Source organism: Hibiscus syriacus, unplaced genomic scaffold (assembly GCF_006381635.1).
Source record: "Hibiscus syriacus cultivar Baekdansim isolate YM2019G1 unplaced genomic scaffold, ASM638163v2 tig00111689_pilon, whole genome shotgun sequence".
Taxonomy (NCBI): Eukaryota; Viridiplantae; Streptophyta; class Magnoliopsida; order Malvales; family Malvaceae; genus Hibiscus; species Hibiscus syriacus.
The window spans coordinates 714876-734341 of NW_024063154.1; the positions used below are offsets into that span (position 1 = coordinate 714876).

The following is a 19466-nucleotide window of genomic DNA, read 5'->3' on the forward strand; positions in this document are numbered from 1 at the left end:
TTTTTTTTAAATTCATATCAAAACTGGTATTTGGATTAATTCTTTCTACAGCCAGATCATGAATCAAGACTTTATTTCAGATAAGGATTCTATTGGACCGACAATAACCTGTTAATGTGGGCACCCTCAGTAGGTTCAAACTGAAGTAGAATCCCTGTCAAAGCATCCCTTAGCAAACTTCATCCGAAAGACTTGAAGCTAATTGCCATTTCATCCGATAGAATGAAAGTTGCATTGGCAACTGCGTCTGGAATTCCAGTTAAAAGGTAGTCCTAGTTGCAGCTATCTCCTTTCTGTGAGCAGTTTTTTCCCTACACTGATGCTCTGCACGTCAAAACAACATGATAAATATGAGACAACCTGTTTTCGTAGCATGGTACATTCAGTAATTCCCTGTTTAAAATCTTTCAACTCTAGTACGATTTTTATATTTTAAGTTCGGACTCAAACTTGAATTGGAATTAAGTGCCTTTTGTATTAAAAACAAGGATATTTATATAATTTAATAATATAAAATATTTAAAATATCTATTAATGAAAAACTCAATTAAGTTCGCAAGCATTTACAGTATTATGGTGCTCTCAAATTCAGTTCGACCAATAGCCTGAGTTACTCCAGCTCAACTTTGATTATTATCAAATCATATTTATTTATTTTAATTTAACTATCTACTTTCAAGGTTCCTTTGAGAACAAAAAGGTATGGACGATCTGATTGTCTGTTAGGAGATAAAAAAGCCCACAAAAAATGCAAAAGGGAAAAACCTAAATCCGAGTTCTAACCTTTGTTTCAACTGCTTTGTCGGCTAAAAAGATCAACAAAAAAATGGAAAAAGAAGGAGAAAATAACAAGAGAGTGACCTTCGATTAAGAAGAGGCCAAATCAAAATTGAAGGAATGCATAGATAATTTAGCAATCTCAGAAATAGCAGCATCTCGAACTCCAGGAACATCACTTGATAAATATTCATAAGCGGCCTCGAAAGCTTCAAGCCAAAACCTTGGCAATCGAACGCTGGCGCTTTGCGTATAAACATCCCACATCTTCCTCACCACCGTCTCTCTTTCCTCCAATTCCTGTTTTTAAACCAAAATTACTCAACCCAAATCCAAGAAAATCAAACAAATTATAAAAAATTGAGAGTTTGGCTACTTACAAGGAAGTCGAGATCGTCGTGGACAGAGAGTTCAAAGTCATCAGAGAATGTAGTAAGTTCATCGGAAGACCATTTGAGGGAAACAGAGCCAGTAAACATGGACCAGAAAGCAAGTAAGAGAATTACAGCCAAAACCCAGAATTTGTACCCACTTTTACCAAAGAAACCAGTTACGGAGCTATCTCTCTTCACAGTACTCGATGTTGCTTGTTGTTGCTGTGAAGTGATTGCATTTTGCAGTGTTCTGGGTGAATCTTGCTCCTCCATTTTCAGTTCTCAACCTCAGCTTTCGAATCTCCCTGTTCTGGCTAAAAGGGTAAAAGCAGTGAAGTAGCAGACAGAAGAAATAATTAGAACTATTAGGTGATTTAATTATGATCTCAGTCCCTGGAGTCCTCAACATTTAAATTTTAATTTATTACTCCTATTTTCTAAATTTTAACATATAATGCACATTGGAGAAGGCACGTTAAGTTTAAGATATACGTGTTTAATTTATTACTCTTATTTTCTAAATTTTTTATCTCAAAGCTTCATGTTTCACGCATCGACAAAACAACAATATTGGTTACTCATGTTTGTATCGAACTATCGATCCATATTTCAATGATGGACATATATGAAAAGAGTTGTAACATACGATGGAACAATCTTTGATTGAACTTGAACGCGTGTAATTCTCCAAATCGACACGGAAAGGGATGAGGGGAGCACCGACGATCTTAAGCAATGTTAAGAACTCGTTGTCGGAATTAGCGGGGATAAACGTTGAGCTCTCGAGAGATGATTGAGCTTTCATAAAATTGCGCATGTTTTGCCATCTTAAAATCTCATTGCTGCCCATCTTGGTGTACATTTCCTCGGGTATAGGCACTTCCAGGACGGTATCCAGGCTTTCTTCGTTATCAAGGTTAGGCCAAAATTTCATAATCATAATTGAAAATCAACTCTCCGAACGCTCCGATTTTTTTTTCTTTTTTACCTAGAATGAAACAGGTTAGCAGGTTTCAGAATTTTGGGAAGATTTTTATAACTATTATTTCTATTTAATTATGAGATTCACATGTATTAATATATATATATTAAGGTTCTTTGTTTACCATCTTTTTAGTATTTGTTAACTTTAATTTTAGTTTATTGTTGTTTTGAATTTAGCTAAAAATATACCAAAAAGAAAAAAATGGAATCTTCTAAACTGTAAAACGCGGATGAATGAAAATCCCACCGGTGGAATCTGAAAATTTAAGTATTAGCATATGTTTCAGAGTAAGTTTAACAGTCGGGGATATACGGATTCTAACCACTTACCTTTCATCAGAATCATTACCGTAAACATCAATGTTAAGGGACGAGGGAGGATATTCGTTCTCTTAAAAATTTAAAATTATAAGTAAGATAATTCATTTTGTATGTTATTCAAACAATTATTATATATTCAAAGTACTAAATTAGAAAATCACATTTTCAAACAATCATTAACACAATAAGTATTAATTTTAGGGTTAATATGTATGAATATAAACTTCTAACATAAATTATGGTTAATTATTTTAAAATTAGAGCAGGGTGAAATCCAAAATTTTCACAATAACGGGCTTATGGCCCATTAGTTCGTTCCCCCAGACAAAATAAATTTCATCATATGCAATGAAAGCCCAAGGATCCGTCCAGCTCCAGCCGGAAAAAAAAATATGCGGCAAAGAAAATAGAATATCTTGGATGTTAAATATTACAAAATCCGAAGAAAAAACACAAACCCTCGGCAGTTCCACCAAACTCTCCCAGTTCTGTTCCTTGTATCTTCCGTGGAAAAATGAAGGCGTCAATGAAAGGCAGATACACTAATGACAAGAGCATCGGGGCCGTTACCCTTTCCGTCAATGCCGGCGATGCCAAGCTCCGCGCCTCCATGACTGATGCCACTGTCTTCAAGGGTCCCAGCCTGAACGGTTTGGCTCTTGCCGTTGAGAAACCCGGCTTCTTCATCATCGACTATGACGTCCCCAAAAAGGCACGCATAACTGAAAAATACCAAAATTTCTTTAACTACGTCTTTAATTGATTAATCATTGACTTATTTTTTCTTACTTGAATTTTGTATATTTGGGATAGGATTTCCGGTTTCAGTTTATGAACTCAGTTAAGGTTGCGGAGAAACCGTTGAACCTGACTTATATTCACAGCAGAGGGGACAACCGGACCGTGGTGGATGGGTCACTCGCGTTCGATTCTGCTAACAAGCTGTCGGCTAATTACATGCTTGGTACGAGGAACTTTAAGCTCAAGTACAGTTACGTGCACGGAGGGGTTACGACTCTGGAGCCATGTTATGATTTTGGGAAGAATGCGTGGGATTTTGCGATTTCGAGGAGAGTGTATGACGATGTTTTTAAGGCAACGTATCTGACATTGAGCAAGGATTTGGCCTTGGAGTGGTCGAGAAATTCTAAGTTTAATGGGACTTTTAAGGTTACTGAAACTAACTAGATTGTTCTTTCTTAATATTTTCTTTGTTTTTTTTCATCGATTTTTTCGTGTTTCTGTTGCATGGTATAGTCTTAAATCTGCAAGTTGGATTCTGAATTTGAATTTCAATCTGATCTAACTAATTTATTTAGTTATGGAACTTAAAAAAAGTGACTCATGTGGTTGCGAAATCATAATTTATAATGACAGAGGCAAATTAAGGTTTCACAATAGCGACAGATTTTCAATCTCAAATGCTGAGAAGAGCTTGAAGCAAGCAAGACTTTGGATTGCTTGATTAATTTGCTTATATCCTTCTTGGATGTACACGCTATTTATATTTGTTGAAGGGAAGCTTTTATCGAATGACACTGGCATTTAGGTTGATGATATAAATACTGAACTTAGGTCATGTTTTTGAAGCATTACAGTGGTGGTTTATTGGGAGGCTACTGTTGCTTATGCAATCCTTATACTGAATAAAGTGAATAGTTTTTTTTCTTGGCCTAGGGAGTTTCTAGATGAATACACTGTGGTAACTGGTAAGCAGTGGATTTTACTGAAGAGAGGACCATTCATAGTCTTCTTGCATTGTCAGATAGCCTTGGTGGAAACAGATTTGATCCCTCTGTTGGTTGAGGAGAAGAAATCAGAGGAGTGATTTAGGGGATGGGTAATCCGTCTTGAAAGCTCTTATACATTGTGTTTTGGAAAAAAGTTGGAGCAGAACACCTATTATAAATCTAATGCTGAAACTTGAGAGTATTGTATACATGATACGTTGAGTTATGATGATTTTTTTTATATCTTAATACTATTTGTTGATATCATGACTTCTTGCTTAGTGATACAACTTGTCAGATATGATTTCTAACTATGTTCGCTTTTTTTCTTCCACAGATTTCAGCATCTGTCAACCTGGCTGAAGAAACCAAGATCCCAAAGATTATTGCAGAGAGTTCTTGGGATTTGGAAATGTGATGTTGTTCACCAATATTGTTTATTTGCTTGTTTGAATCATATACATTTGGGCAAACAGCTTAATATAAGCTCAAAACATACTTGCGGTGCTTTCACCAAACTTGTCATTTGATCAAATTGAATACGAGATCGCCATTCTTGCAAGGCCTTGGGATTTTCAAGACTTCAGTTTCCTCTTTTATGATGAGCTTATGCAGGTCATATCCTACAAATCCGAACGAGAGATATCACCATACCGGAACTTGACTTTTTATTTGGAGACTTTTTTATGTTTAAGGTTGAAGAAGAAAGCATGCAGGTAGTTGATTAGCATATTAAATGTTTAGCTTGCGTACAATACAAAAAACTCCCATTTCCAATTGTTTGAAGATTGTAAAACTGGTTTTGTTTATATATATTCAATGTGAAAGTGATGGAAAACGAAGCCGTGTGCCTGTTAACTCACCTAAATACTTATAATTCGATCTTATCTGATGTTATCATCCCTACTGCAAACACTGGGTTGCCATGGGTTTTTGCTGCCATTTCATTTTTCTGACATTAACAGTCGGTCAACAAGATTGCATCAGCCAAGTTTTGCAACTCACAAATGAGATTCATAACTCAACTAGGCTTATGTTTAAGAAGTAACATTGCTTTGAAGTTTGAATGTTAATATCTTTATCATTAGGTCGTAACTTTCTTCGCAAGGAAAAAGAAGCCAGTGCTTAACCTAGCAAGAAGGAACAGTAACCAAACGCCTCGTTTTTTAGTGGCCCGAAACCAACGAGCTGAACACATTTCAATTTTCAAGGAGGCCTAAAACTATATGTAATTAATATAGGGTCAAAGTCAAACTTAGTACAAAGGGGTTTTCTTGAAACCAACGTGTCGTGCTACAGTTTGGGTTTCATTTTTATTACAAGTGAGATAACCTGACTGAATCATTGTCTCTAGATATGTTTTTATCCGATGTGAAATTTCCCTTTTTTGTGCTTGGGGAAATACGAATTTCTTGCCCTAACTCGTATTAGAGCGTACAAACAACAACAATAATAATAATAAAATCTTATTTTCATATGTAATGGGATAAGGGGAGGTAGGGTAGTAGGTTGTCTCCTAACGTCAGATTAAGAGCAACTTTCGTGAAAGACTTCCAGCAATCAAAAAATTAAAAATAAAAATAAAATACAATATATATTTAAATAAATAAATAAATAAAATACGTAATTAGACAATCGCACGTCTATAATAAAAAGTAATCCCACAAATATACCACTGCGTAAAAATATATATGGTCACCATATCTCTAATCTCCCGACATTAGATTCATCGAATCTAACGTAGATTCCAGCAGAAATTCTCCGAACCCACATTCAATTAAGATCCCTAATTCAGACAGGGTTTGATTTGTGTAATGGCAAAACATTGAATCAACAAAGCCTTCAAGCTTCCCACCTTCAAAAATGACGACTCCCATCAAAGGCAGGTTTTTTCTCGTCTTTTTTCTTTTCATTTTCTCTTCTCCACCGCTTGCTATAGCTTTTGTAGACTCCAGTTCCGTCTCGATCCAAAACGAGCACGGGCACGATCAGATTCCTCTCCATGAAACTGAGCCTAAGAGTCCGCGTGATTTCATTCTCAACAGGTTTTGTTGCATAAACTCGAAGAACTAGTTAGAAACCTTAGTGAAATAGTTTCTAGATTAGAATCAAAATTGTCAGAACCTACAAAAGTTGATTACAGCTGTAGTGTTAAAACAAACGTTGAAGAAGCTGAAGTTAGAGATGGGGAAAGAGGGAGGGCTGTTTCTGTTACTAAGTACAGTCCCTTTTGGTCCGAGAGGTTTCAGTTCATGTCAGCTGTGAAATTAGATTCTGATGCTACTTGTATAAACGTTTTGCCGTTTCGTGATTACGAGGGACTTAGCAAGTATGTTGCTGTTGGAGATGAAAAAGGAAGGGTTTTTGTCTTTTTAAGGAATGGAGATGTTGCCGCCGAGTTTCACACCAAGTCCGAGTCTTCAATTATGGCAATGGTTTCATACATGTCTGTTTTTAAGAATGAGAGTGTTGTCGTTACAGGACATCATAACGGCTTGATATTGGTGCATAAGATTTATGAAGGATTAAATGGAGAAGAATTGGGTTCGCCTAGAATGGGGACTGTTAGTAAATTTGTTGCTGCAGAAGGCGGGGATGAAGGGTTGCCGATAACTATGTTGGAAGTTCATCATGTTGGGAGAATGAGGTATATTTTGTCTACAGATCTTAGTGGAAAAATCAGGGTTTTTAGAGAAGATGGGACACTTCATGGTTCGGCCATGTCAACAAGTAGGCCGCTTGTGTTCTTGAAGCAAAGGCTTTTATTCTTGACAGAAACCGGTGCTGGTTCATTGGATTTGCGGAGCATGAAAATTAAGGAATCAGATTGCGAAGGGTTGAATCATTCTCTTGTTCGGAATTATGTCTTCGATGCAGCAGAGCGATCTAAAGCTTATGGTTTTACGTCAGATGGTGATTTGATTCATGTTTTGCTGTTGGGCGATAGTATGAACTTCAAGTGCAGGGTTAGGTCCAAGAAAAAGTTGGAAATGAATGAGCCTCTCGCTTTTCTGGCTATTAAAGGATATTTACTTATCGTTGATGTAGAGAAGGTTTTTGTGTATAACGTTTCTACACCGCACTATGTTAGGGCTGGTGCACCACGGTTTCTTTTCTCTGCCGGCTTGGATGAGATCAGGTCGTTGTTTTTAACTCACCAAGCAATGGATACAAATAAAGAGAGAAGAAACACGATGTCCTTAATAGCGAGTGATCATGAAAAGCTCATTGTTCTTGGCCTTGGAGGTGATTATGTAGGAATGTATCGCTCTAACCTTCCGGTTACGAAAGCTGAATCTAATACGATGCTGTGGACCAACCCCGTGCTATTTTTCATACTTTTCCTATTTGGGGCGTGGCAGTTCTTTGCAAAGAAAAAAGAAGCACTCACATTATGGGGACCAGATAACCATTTTAGCTCTACATCAGCTACAGACGGAGCTTCACTAGGATCCAACACTGGAGACAGGTCCTTTACAGATTCTTCTTCAGGAGGCTCCGATATGGGGAACTTGAGAAGCAGCGGTCTTCGAAGTCGAAGGTATGCATCTCCTTCTCGATATCAAGGTGGAGCAGCTGGTTCTTTCAGGCCGAGTTCCGCAGATCCAGGCGCTAGACCTGCTTCCATCGAACCCAATTATAGAGCGGATCCAAGCTCTAGACCTGCGTCCATCGAACCCAATTATAGAGCGGATCCTACATCTCGACCTGCGTCCATTGAACCCAATTATAGAGCGGATCCAAGCTCTAGAACTGCATCCATTGAACCCAATTATAGAGCGGATCCAAGCTCTAGACCTGCGTCCATTGAACCTAATTATAGAGTGGATCCAAGTTCTAGACCTGCATCTATCAAACCCAATTATAGAGCTGCGCCAGAGCTGAAGTATAGGGGATCAATCCTGGAACCTACCGGCTTTCGAAAACGTAGAGAAAGTTTGTTTATGAACAGCCAAGTTGTGGATGACAACAATTAACAGTTAAAAACAGTTTCCATTAACTTCTATAACAAGGGGGTGCTTTTAAATAGTTCATTGGCCTTTCATAAGATATTATGAAGCCATTTGAGCATGCAATGTTGTATTTTTAATTTACATAAACAAAGAATAAATGCAGAAGCTTTTAGCATTAACCCTTGTTTCAAATATGGTTTGAAAAATACCTATTCTTGGTGGTGCTCCAACTCTTTACTTTCTTCAAATATGTGCCTGATGTTTGAAGCCTGTCCAGATATGGATTTGGAAGTAGGACTCCTCAAAAACTTAAAAAGAATATTAATACTCGAATTCAATTAAATAGGAGTCTTCTGAACCATTGAAGAAACTTATTTCATGTTTTTTGATCCTGCATCTACTACTGAAATGCCTAACGAGTAAGTCAAAATTTGCTTCCAGGAAGAGAGAACATAGAATAGAAAGGGTCTTTGAGAATTTGTCAAATTTCGTGCATGATGTTTTAATCTTAACATTATTAAGTTTTAAACAAGCATATTTAATAGTATATAATTTAAAGAAAACAAATATTTTTTTTCACTTTCAAATAAAAATAATTGGAACTTATGGTAATATTTTTACGTATAATATCATAATTTATTTTTTAATAATTTTGAAATGATGGTATAAATCAATTACATTCAACTCAAATTCCTATATACACATATTTAATTAACCTAATCAGTGCACTTAAATTTACGACTAATCAATGTTTTTGAAAAAAATTAAAGTAAAATTTAAATAGTATACACGTTGAAAGACTGCTATAATTATAAAATAAATATAGAAACATCAATTTTCGTGATTGATAAATAGATTAAAAATAAAAAAATGTTATATATTGAGAGCCGCAACATAGCTTTATGTTTTTCAAGTTTGCAAGTGCAACTAGAAGGAACAAACGCGCCGGCTACGACTCCTTTGTTTCGCCAACTGAACAATCTCGGGAGTCCCTATATTTGTTTCAATCTTTCCCTTTTCCCTTTTATGTTTCTGATTTTCAAATTCCCTCTGTTATTTTCAAAGGTTTTTTTGGAATCGTTTTATTTCTATTTTCAAACTGCTTCCGTAATCTGAACGAAGCTCGAGTGTAGGGGTTTTAGTTTTCTAATATTTGTTATTGATGGCTGATACGAGACGAAGTGACCACGTTTTCCCGTCGGAAGTGGGGATTCCTTCGGATTGAATCGGATCAAGACCCCGCGAGTTATTTTGAAGGAACAACCGAGTTCAAAACCAGGCCGGTTGAACGAGTCGAGGACTTCGAAGCCTTTTTTAAAGCTCAAACAGAAGTCAGTCGCTCATGCACAAAGCAAAACATCAGGTTTCTATAGTGAAGTTTTGAATTCCTTTTATTTATTTATTTTTATTATTGTTTTCTCAATTTAAGCTTACAGGTCTGTGCTAACTGCTAAGGCTCTGTTCGTTTCCTGAAAGAGGGAAAAGACATGGATGAAAAGAAAAACTAAGTGATAGTGGTATATATGAAACGTGTTAAAATCATTCTAGAGCTTAAGGATGATTAAGCATAAAATAACGAATATGAGTGTCATTTTGTTATCTTTTGTATCAATATGTATTGCCTCTTCATAGAAGTGTGTATTCAACTTGCTATTGCTAAAAAAAATCATAAAAAAGAAGATTTTCAACCATAGAAAATGAGTTCCTGCATGAAACCATTGAAAACAAGTTAAAGAGACTATAGTATTGTTGTTTGCTAGGGCTGTGTCATTTAAATGATGCCACATCAAAATAGTTATCCATGGATTTCATCAATTTTGCCCCGTTTCTTATGCACAGAAACTTTTTCGTCTATTAAAGCACTAATCTGATCAGGATTCTTGCAACTTCAATAATGCACCGTGCCATTAGCTCTTAGGCTTAATTTTCTTGTGAGTTAAAGACTTTTTCTAATCGAATTTTTTATGGAGAATACTTCTGCTAAAGTTATCTTAGGCTATGATCTATGTGAATGTACCCAAGCTTTCCCCCCCCCCTCGTTTTACCTAACATTATTGCTTCTATTTTAACAAGTTCATTATCTTTTCTTATCTTATTCTTGTATTGAGTCCCTGGTTTACCTTTCCTTATTTTCTAATGAAGAATTGATTGTTGGAAAGGAAAATTAATATTTATTTGTTGCTCTTTTTGGTTTTGTATCTCTTTCAGAACAGAAAGGGAAGAAGATAGCACAGTGGTTTTCATCTTATATTTCAAGGAATTCCACTCAAGGCTTCAGTAGTAATACACATATTGAGGTGACATTAAATTATACTTATTTTTTCTAACATTGTTTACGTAGTAGTTCCATTATATATTTGTGTTGCAATGAAACCATGATTGACAGGATGGTACGTCAGAAGTTAAGTCACGTGACAAAGAAGAACCTGTGAGAACTAAACCTGGAATAGAAAATAAGTTCAATGGAAAGCAATCTTCAGCAGAGAGTGCGGGCTACAGCATAATGTCAAAAGGTCTAAAGAGTTTTTCACATGAATTAGGACCTAAGGGTGGTATCCCATCTTCCCATCCTCGAGCTCACAGTTACAACGATTTAAAGGTACGTTGTTGATATTTTTAAAGAAATAACCTGGTTAATAACATGATTTTCTAATCCTCCATGAGATAAAATAAAATCTAAAGGAATTTGCAATTTATTTTCAAAATTATTAACATTCTTGACATTACATGAAGCATTCATGGTATTATTAACTACAATGTAGTTTTCTCTTTTCTTGAGAGGCTTCACCTATATTGCATGTTGAAGGAACAGCTTGATTCTAATATATGTTTCTTAAACTCATTAATCAGATTTTGGATAGTTTACCAGTTTGCTGCAGAAAAAATTCTATCACTTTATGTGGATTATTATTATTGCAATTCTGCATGAAAAATTAGTAGTACCATTAAACCTTAATGGAGAAGCTGGTGCTTATGTTTCTGATTCTTTGCCACAATTTCAGTTCTATTGAACTCTTTCATTTCTGATTAGTTAGCAAATTGTTTCTTTCCTTTCTCTTTTTTATTAATTGATCATCAGGAACTATTTGGTTCATTACATTCAAGATTTGATGCTGCTAAAGAGGTGGTAGACACAGAGCTGGCTACTTTTTCTGCAGATGTGATGGATGTTCTTCAGACCATAGACTCCTCATCTCTGGAGGGTCGCAAAACGGCAGAGGATCTTCTCTATCTTGCTCAACAATGTGTTCAAATGACCTCTTCCGAATTTCGTGTGAAATGTGAAACAATAGTTCAAGATTTGACAGAAAAAAGACAACAATGTCAAACAGTATTGGTGAAGTGGCTGTGCACACGTATGCTCTTCATTTTGACACGCTGTACAAGGGTTTTGCAGTTCCAGAAAGAGAAAGAACCGATTGATGAGAATTCTATTATCAAATTTAAGAAATGTTTAGAAAGCATTCCTGCTGTTGAAATGAGTTGGGCTCTCACTTCTGATATTGCTGATTCTTACTCAGCTAATGCTATGTATCAGGGGGTTGATGGTGAAAAAAAATTGCAGGGACAAAGTGAGGTGTCTCTTTTCCCCAAGCCAGCTGTACAGAAGGATATAACTTCAGGAAAAGATTCCTCTATTCCTAAGAAAATTTCAGCTACACAGGGATCTCAACCTGATTTTACTTCACACGAGCGACCATTTTGTCAAGCTGATGGCTATTTTGTAGGAGATTCAGTGAAAATTTTCTGTTGTAGTTCATTTCATGAGCACAACCATAGTTTTGATGGTTCACTTATGGAGCCTGAACAGGCACTAGATGGATTTGACTCAGCGATCTGTAGGATATGTGAGGAAGCTGTTCCTATTTCTCATTTAGAGTCTCATTCTTATATATGTGCATATGCAGATAAATGTGCACTGAATTGCATAGATGTAGATGAACGCCTTGTAAAGCTTGCAGAAATATTGGAACAGATTATAGAGTCACGGAATTTGAATTCCATTGGGAGCCCTGAGAATTCAAGGATGCAAAATTTGAGCTCTGCAGTGACATCTGAAGGTTATTCTCCCAAGATAAGTGAGTGGCGAAACAAGGGCGTTGAAGGAATGTTTGAGGACATACATGAGATGGACACTGCCAGTATTGAGGATTCTCATTTGGTCTCTATTGACTTTAAGGGTCATCTGGGCATGAGGCTTGGAAACTATGGAGCATCTTCCTCAACTGGGAGCATGACATCACTATCATCTAACAATACTCCAAGAGGAAGTCACTTCGATTCTTTCTGGTTGGAACGTAACAATCCGTCTGAGCTAGAAGATGTACAACAGGTCTGTTGATCTAGAGTATTTCGGATTTTTTACTTTGACACTGTCATCCCTTTCTACTTGGTGCAAAAAATATCCATAACGATTTGCCAAAATGATTAATGAAATCCTCATGAATCTTATAGAGCTAATATGTTTCTTGAGCTGTTCTGTCAATTAGAAACTCTCCACTTATATGTTCATCCAATTGGTGACCCAATTAAATGGATAAATATAATCTGCTCATATATTTGGACAATCTATATATGCATATGCATTAGTTGATGCATTTGTCTAAATATATACTTTCTTTCAATCATTTTTCTGATATTGTGCTTGCCATGACCTTCTATCTTGCATCTAATGTTGTATTGTCAAAGTGTGATGCTATGTATAGGTTGATCAGTCCTTTTTTTATATCTGGCAGATGGTTGACCTTTCAGATATAGCCCGTTGTGTAGCAGGCACAGACTTGTCCAAAGAAGGGTCTCATGAGTTCTTGCTTGCTTGCATGCAAGATTTGCAAGATATTTTACGGCATAGTAAGCTTAAAGCTCTTGTAATAGATACTTTTGGAGGCCAGATAGAGACCCTTCTGAGGTAGTACAGTGTTAAAGAATTATATTTGTGAGACCGAACACATATCTCAACTTATGAATCATTCATCTTGTTACTTAACTACTCATGCAGAGAAAAATATATACTTGCATGTGAAGCAGCAGATATAAAAAGTCCAACGAAGTGCTGTGAACAAAGAGAAAAAATTCTAGACTTCTCTCAGAGAATGCATCTCAAAGTAGTACAGTGTCAACTCCTTTAAATATGTCTCACAAAGAGAGAACGAAAATAGATGATTTTGAGATCATCAAACCCATTAGCAGAGGTGCCTTTGGCAAAGTCTTTCTTGCACGCAAAAGGACAACGGGCGACCTATTTGCAATAAAGGTAAAAAAACTAAAAGTTCCTTGATGTTTTTTCTTCCAACCGAAAACAAAGTCAACATTCAGTGCTTTCCTCTTTTGTTCAAGAATCTATAATGTCTATTATAATATGCATTTATATGAAAAGGAAAATGTTGAAGAATCTTGTTTCAGTTTCTAAAAACTGAAGTTGACAAATCAAGTGATTGCTTAATTGACTTCTAAGAATAAATTTGGAGCTTTGTGCAGCCAACACATCTCTTGAGTTAGTTTTTGGAAGTTGCACTCAACATTTTGCTTTCATCGCCAGTACATGTCTTTTAATTTCCTTGTAAAGCGTTAGATAGATGAGCTGTAATCTTGAGTTTTTTTCTTGGAAAAAGAAATGTCTGTTTTTCGTTTTTAACTCAATGCAATTTTGCTTCTTTTGCAGGTTCTCAAGAAATTGGATATGATACGTAAAAATGATATTGAGCGTATATTAGCTGAACGAAATATATACTAATAGCAGTTCGAAACCCTTTTGTGGTAATTGCCTATTCAAGCATGCTTTGAGCTCTTACATTGTTTACTCGATTTAAATAAAATGCATTTACCTCATTTTTAAGTCTATCTTGTTGCTCACAATTTCTTTTTCGTCTTGAACCTATTTATCCTTGTTATCACTTGACAAAGATTATAGTTAATGTTGTAACTACTTATAATTTCTTATTGTCCAAGTCTCTAAGAAAGTTGCTAGTTGAATAAAAGAAGTGAGCTTATAATTTCAGGTTCGATTTTTTTATTCATTCACCTGTAGAGATAACCTCTATTTGGTTATGGAGTATCTCAATGGTGGTGATCTATACTCTTTACTCAGAAAAGTTGGATGCCTTGACGAAGAAGTAGCTCGTACATATATTGCAGAGCTGGTTTGTACTAACTCATTCTGTATTATGGAAACCGATCTAATTATTGTATGAGCTTTTCTAAAGGTACATCCATATTTCAGGTTCTTGCTTTAGAGTATCTCCATTCCCTTGGAATTGTGCATCGTGACTTGAAACCAGACAACATATTGATTGCACACAATGGTCACATTAAGGTCTGGTGAATTGTTCTTCAATTTTCTTCTTTTAATGTATTAAGTGCATTATGCTGCGGGTTTAGAAGCATTAAATTCTAGTTTGACTTGCTCATTCTGCATCTATTCAATAACCTCATGTTATTGTACCGATAATGAGCTAATAATTGTTATGTTACCAGCTTACAGACTTTGGACTATCAAAAATTGGTCTCATAAACAACACAATTGATTTATCTGGTCCTGAAACAAATGGAACCACTTCATTAGATGCTTGTAATCTACATAAGCAACAATTGGAGGATAGAAGTCGACACTCAGCTGTTGGGACACCTGACTACCTGGCTCCTGAAATTCTTCTTGGCACTGAACATGGTTTGGATTCAAGCTGATGTAAGTTTTTCTCTAAGTCGTTAATAGAATTGACTATTGATGTTATTACAATGAAATTCATGCAGGTTATGCTGCAGACTGGTGGTCAGTAGGGATAATCTTGTTTGAGTTGATTACAGGAATTCCACCTTTCACTGCTGAACGCCCTGAGGTAATATCTTCTTCAACTATTCTCTTCTCACTTGTATCCTCATCTGAAGCAGTAGATAACTCTGATCAATCTGTTCAATTGTTATGTCCGTTTTGGCGACATGTTTTACTGCCAAGCCAAAAAAAAAATCTGATATTTAGATTAGTCTTGAAAAAGGAACACATACAAGAACCTTTATTTTTCAGTGAAGCGTTGGTTGAGGTTTTATTTTATAACTGCAAATAGCTGTGTCTGTTATCCTTAGTTCTTATCGAACTGGATGGTAACTCAGTTTATCAAAATAATCTCTTCAAAACATGTTTATAAGTGATGAAACTTTTCCATTAAACTTTAGTTGTTTGTATATTATTCATCTTGCAATTATTAATTGCCATAATATATGATCCCCGACTACCATGCATCTTTTAAGCATTTTTGTGTTCCTTGAATTTGTTCTTTAAAAAGTGATAATGGATTCCCTTTTCATCTCTCGAACTCACTCCTTATCAGATTCCTTATTATCTAACTCTGCCCAAAAGATGCCAGAGACTAGGAACAGCTTTGTCTCATGCTTTTCCCGTTTTTGTCATGGCTTTGCAGATAATTTTTGACAACATTCTGAACAGAAAAATTCCATGGCCATCTGTTCCTAGTGAGATGTCCTATGAGGCTCAAGATCTAATTAAAAGGTTTTTTGGTTTTGAGTCTTGAGATATGATTTTGCTTGTACTTTATCGACTTATTCATGTTAAGGGAAAAGTTAATTCAAAACAACTTATTCATTATTAATTCATTTTCTTGCAGGTTTCTTATACAAGACCCCAATCAGCGGTTAGGAGCAAATGGAGCAACTGAGGTTGTACTTCACTTTCTAACTTCTTTATTTCATGGAAAAGCAAAATGTACCTTCTGTTCACTGCTAAAACTTGAAAAAGAGTATTATGTTACATTAATATCATTCTTTTTAACTAAGTGGGACTATCTTATAGGTTAAATTGCATGCATTTTTCGATGGAGTTAACTGGGATAATCTTGCATTGCAAAAGGTATGCATCCACATAAGCCATCCTTCTCCTGCCTCAAGCAGAATGTCTGACGGTTATGTTTTCTGCTAATCCAATATTTTCTATTTGAAGATGACTTTCTAGTACTCATTAGTATAAGTTAGGGTTTTTATCGTTATTCTTTGGGATTTATAACCATTGCCCATTGATATCTTTGTATATGCTTAAGCACGTCTAGTATTGATATAGTGATTTCTTCTATTTTCTGCTTAAGTTGTAAAAGTTCTAGCCTTTTATAAATGTTTTCTTACTTTTTTCTGTTTTATGCATGTATATAAGAGCAACAGTATTCAAGTCTTTTGTAGAAGAAAAGGGGGCGTGATTAGGAGAACGGTAGAAAATGTTGATTTGTCTTTGATGGAAATCCAATATTAACATGTTAGCATTATCTTTTTGCAGGCTGCCTTTGTACCACACCCTGACAGTGCAGATGACACAAGCTATTTTACATCACGTTTTAGTCGAATTTCGAGTGGAATCCCAGATGAGAATGAATGTAATACTGATAATGGGACTTGTGACTCGGGATCAGATTCTGGACCCGAGGTAATTAACTAACTCATATACCGCAGTATCTGTCAGTCAATCCCACTGAAAGGTAATATTTTTGACATAACCCTAGAGGGATGGACATGGGAATGCATGCTCAGATTTGGTTTTCATCTAGAATTATTGTTTATCATTATTATTATTATTAATCTGGGGTAAGTACAAAGCGGTATTTGTTCAAAGATAACTCTTAATCATTTGACATTGAATGCTCACACCCTTGGCATTTATGGTGCTTGAACCTGGGACTTCAAGGAATAACAACAATTACTTTACCACCGAGGTCGCTTGGTTCGTGCTAGAATTATTGTTTTAAATGATGTCATTAAGGGACCTTTTACGTATAGAATTTGATCTTAATAAAGCTCAATGTTTGGAATTTGACCTTTGTAGTCGAACCCAGTTAGTGGTTAGGGCTCTGTGGTTTTATAATGCTTGGTTTTGCATCTTAATGTTTTTTTTACAGAAGTATCTTAACGTTAACAGTATAGTAATATGGTTTCATTTTTTGTACACCATACACTGGCAGTGTGTGTGTGTGTGTGTGTATTTGGATGGAATTCGCTCTCTTATTATGCGGCAATACTCACCCGTTTTCAATTTGCACTGTTCATCTTATTATGGAGCAATTCTGTCATGATCATCTCTTGTTTCCTCTGATTCAGATGGATGAATTTGGTGACTTGGCGGAGTTTGATCCCTCTCCTCTTAATCTCTCGTTAATAAATTTCTCTTTTAAGGTACGACTCTTGATCTTCTTGAAACATACAGAGGTATACGCATTTGTATATTTGTAGTTTTCAAATTTAATATTTTTATTGCAGAACTTGTCACAACTTGCATCAATAAATCACGATGTACTCGTACAATCTGGGAAGGATTCAGCCAAGTGCTCCCCATCCAGAAGTTTAGGGCCATAATCTCAATTCATGGTTGATTCAGGTACCAAAGGTATCTTTCATAAATCCATGTCTTTAAAGGTTTTTTCTTCTTCTTTAATCAAAATGATGAATGAAAGAAAGAAGGTTCAAAAGATTGTAATTAAGTAGGAGTTCCATAGGAAGCTTTTAGAGTAGGTAAAATTAAACGAGGACAAAATTTACATAAAGATGAAGAGAATCACCTTACCATCATTTCTACGAGCAGTGGTTTCAATTTGTTGATAAATCTGGCGATTCCATTAGCACGTTCCATATGCCTATAATTAGCGTGATTCATAGGCATTACCTGTTGATTCCGTTGTTGTAGCTCTTCATTCCATTGTTAAAAGGGTTGGGAATAGAGCAAAGAATCCAGTAGCTTTTTGCGTGGCTCTGGTCACAACACAATCCTGTTAATCCACTTGTACACAGATCAACTGCCATTGTATCCACCGTTTTACCAGCCATCCCAATCCTTAGCTACACGGACAATTCAGCATTCGTATTGATGCCTGGGATCTGGGGTTTATTGTTGAGAAAGCCGTGACCACCGTCGACCAATGACCGATCTGGGGTTGATTGTTGAGAAGCTGCGCCCACCATCGACTAATGACAGTGCTGTCTTACAAGAGGTGACGGATAGTTTCCTGGTTCGCTCAAGCCAAGAGGGCTGCAGTCACTTACCATGATACCGCCTGTGGAGGCTTTCCATATAGATTATTTTCACCATGAGTATCCATAGTGCGATCTGCGCTGAAACCAAAGTAAATGATAATTATGAATATTGTATTTTTAAATGATAATTAAATTTAGATACAAACGAATACATAATAATAATGGAAGATAGTCAACTCATTAAATAATACTTGCAAGTGGTTGGAAACGTTACCTATCGCAATGGTTCCAAATAATTAATTTGTCTTGCCCAAGTGATGGATCTCATAGATTGTGGGTATAAGGTCACTTCAAAATTAAAGTGAAAAGCTTTCCCCACTAGGGATTCATTTCTTATTCCAAATGAAAAAAAGTTCCCAAACATTTGTCAATGCCAATCGTGAGAGAGCAATATGGAAAAAAAAGATGAGATTCGCAAATATTTGTTGCACCTAATTGAAATGATAACCTTTGGAGTTCAGTAAAAGCCAATCATTCCTCACACGACAGAGACGCGTCATTTTCACACCCGTCGTTAGGTACTCCTCAACTTAAACCAATAAATTATAACATCCAAATTAAAAGATTAATTTATATATATATATATATATTACTCCGTAAAAGTACTGTAGAGGTCCTTGAACAACAAAGCAGGGCTTGTTTGGGTTTGGGCATGAGGGGTAGCTGTTCAGGTCTAGAACTTTTTTAATATATTATATTTGTAAAAAATAATTTTATATCAGTTAAAAGGTGCAATTATCTTTAATATTTGTTATTAAAGATTTAATTTTTCTCTAATATTTATTATTGCGAGTTTAATTTTTTTCAGTATTTATTATTAGGATTTACTCTTATAATTAATTTTTTCTAATATTTGTATAAGTGTTTAATTTTTTGTCAATATTTTTTCTAACGTTTGTTATTGTGGGCCTAATGTTTTCAATACTTGTTATTAGGGGCTTAATTTTTTTCAATGTTTGTTATTAGGGGCATATTTTTAAAATACATTTTCTTTTCTAATATTTATTTGTTATTATGAGTCTAATTTTTCCAGTACTTTTTATAAGAGGTCTAGTTTTTTAAATATTCGTTATTATGAGCATACTCTTAAAATTTATTTTTTTAATATTTGTTATTAGGGATCTATTTTTTCAATACTTGTTATTATGGAACTATCCTTAAAATTTATTTTTTTAATATTTGTTATTAAGAACAATTACTTAAAAACGGTCTATAACCACAACAACGACCGTTATATAGAGGTGACGACATTGTCCGAAATCGTGATATCTACAACTGTTATTTCCACAATAGCATATGTTATT

The 19466-nt window shown here is 35.5% G+C and overlaps 3 protein-coding genes and 1 pseudogene across 3 annotated transcripts; 3 read left to right on the forward strand and 1 right to left on the reverse strand.

Annotated features, from left to right (window-relative positions):
* Positions 1-56: 56 nt before the first annotated feature.
* Positions 57-1491, reverse strand: LOC120167512. Its single transcript, XM_039176509.1, has 3 exons — positions 1158-1491; positions 862-1077; positions 57-324 (listed from the first exon to the last, which is right to left on the reverse strand). Exons 1-2 carry the CDS (start codon positions 1422-1424, stop codon positions 868-870), a joined length of 477 nt encoding a protein of 158 aa, XP_039032440.1. The 5' UTR covers positions 1425-1491; the 3' UTR covers positions 57-324; positions 862-867.
* A 1449-nt stretch (positions 1492-2940) lies between these two features.
* LOC120167491 (outer envelope pore protein 24A, chloroplastic-like) lies at positions 2941-4687 on the forward strand. The gene is made up of 3 exons (XM_039176490.1): positions 2941-3168; positions 3270-3626; positions 4524-4687. Exons 1-3 carry the CDS (start codon positions 2971-2973, stop codon positions 4602-4604), a joined length of 636 nt encoding a protein of 211 aa, XP_039032421.1. The 5' UTR covers positions 2941-2970; the 3' UTR covers positions 4605-4687.
* Positions 4688-5908: 1221 nt separating this feature from the next.
* On the forward strand, positions 5909-8316 carry LOC120167520 (annotated as a pseudogene).
* Positions 8317-9043: 727 nt separating this feature from the next.
* On the forward strand, positions 9044-17744 carry LOC120167567 (probable serine/threonine protein kinase IRE4). Its single transcript, XM_039176545.1, is given in 20 exon segments — positions 9044-9353; positions 9356-9502; positions 10348-10436; positions 10526-10738; positions 11219-12472; positions 12876-13048; positions 13139-13208; positions 13211-13393; positions 13802-13864; positions 13867-13896; positions 14139-14279; positions 14360-14452; positions 14614-14806; positions 14890-14975; positions 15555-15643; positions 15759-15810; positions 15944-16000; positions 16418-16564; positions 17233-17307; positions 17392-17744. Coding segments are annotated over 20 exon segments (3303 nt in total). The 5' UTR covers positions 9044-9301; the 3' UTR covers positions 17488-17744.
* The last annotated feature ends 1722 nt before the right edge of the window (positions 17745-19466 follow it).

Coding starts and splice junctions, on each gene's coding strand:
- LOC120167512 (XM_039176509.1), bottom strand. CDS start 1,424: ATGGAGGAGCAAGATTCACCCAGAACACTGCAAAATGCAATCACTTCA. Junction 1,078..1,157: donor ACGACGATCTCGACTTCCTT/GTAAGTAGCCAA, acceptor GTTTAAAAACAG/GAATTGGAGGAAAGAGAGAC.
- LOC120167491 (XM_039176490.1), top strand. CDS start 2,971: ATGAAGGCGTCAATGAAAGGCAGATACACTAATGACAAGAGCATCGGG. Junction 3,169..3,269: donor ACTATGACGTCCCCAAAAAG/GCACGCATAACT, acceptor TATTTGGGATAG/GATTTCCGGTTTCAGTTTAT. Junction 3,627..4,523: donor AGTTTAATGGGACTTTTAAG/GTTACTGAAACT, acceptor TTTCTTCCACAG/ATTTCAGCATCTGTCAACCT.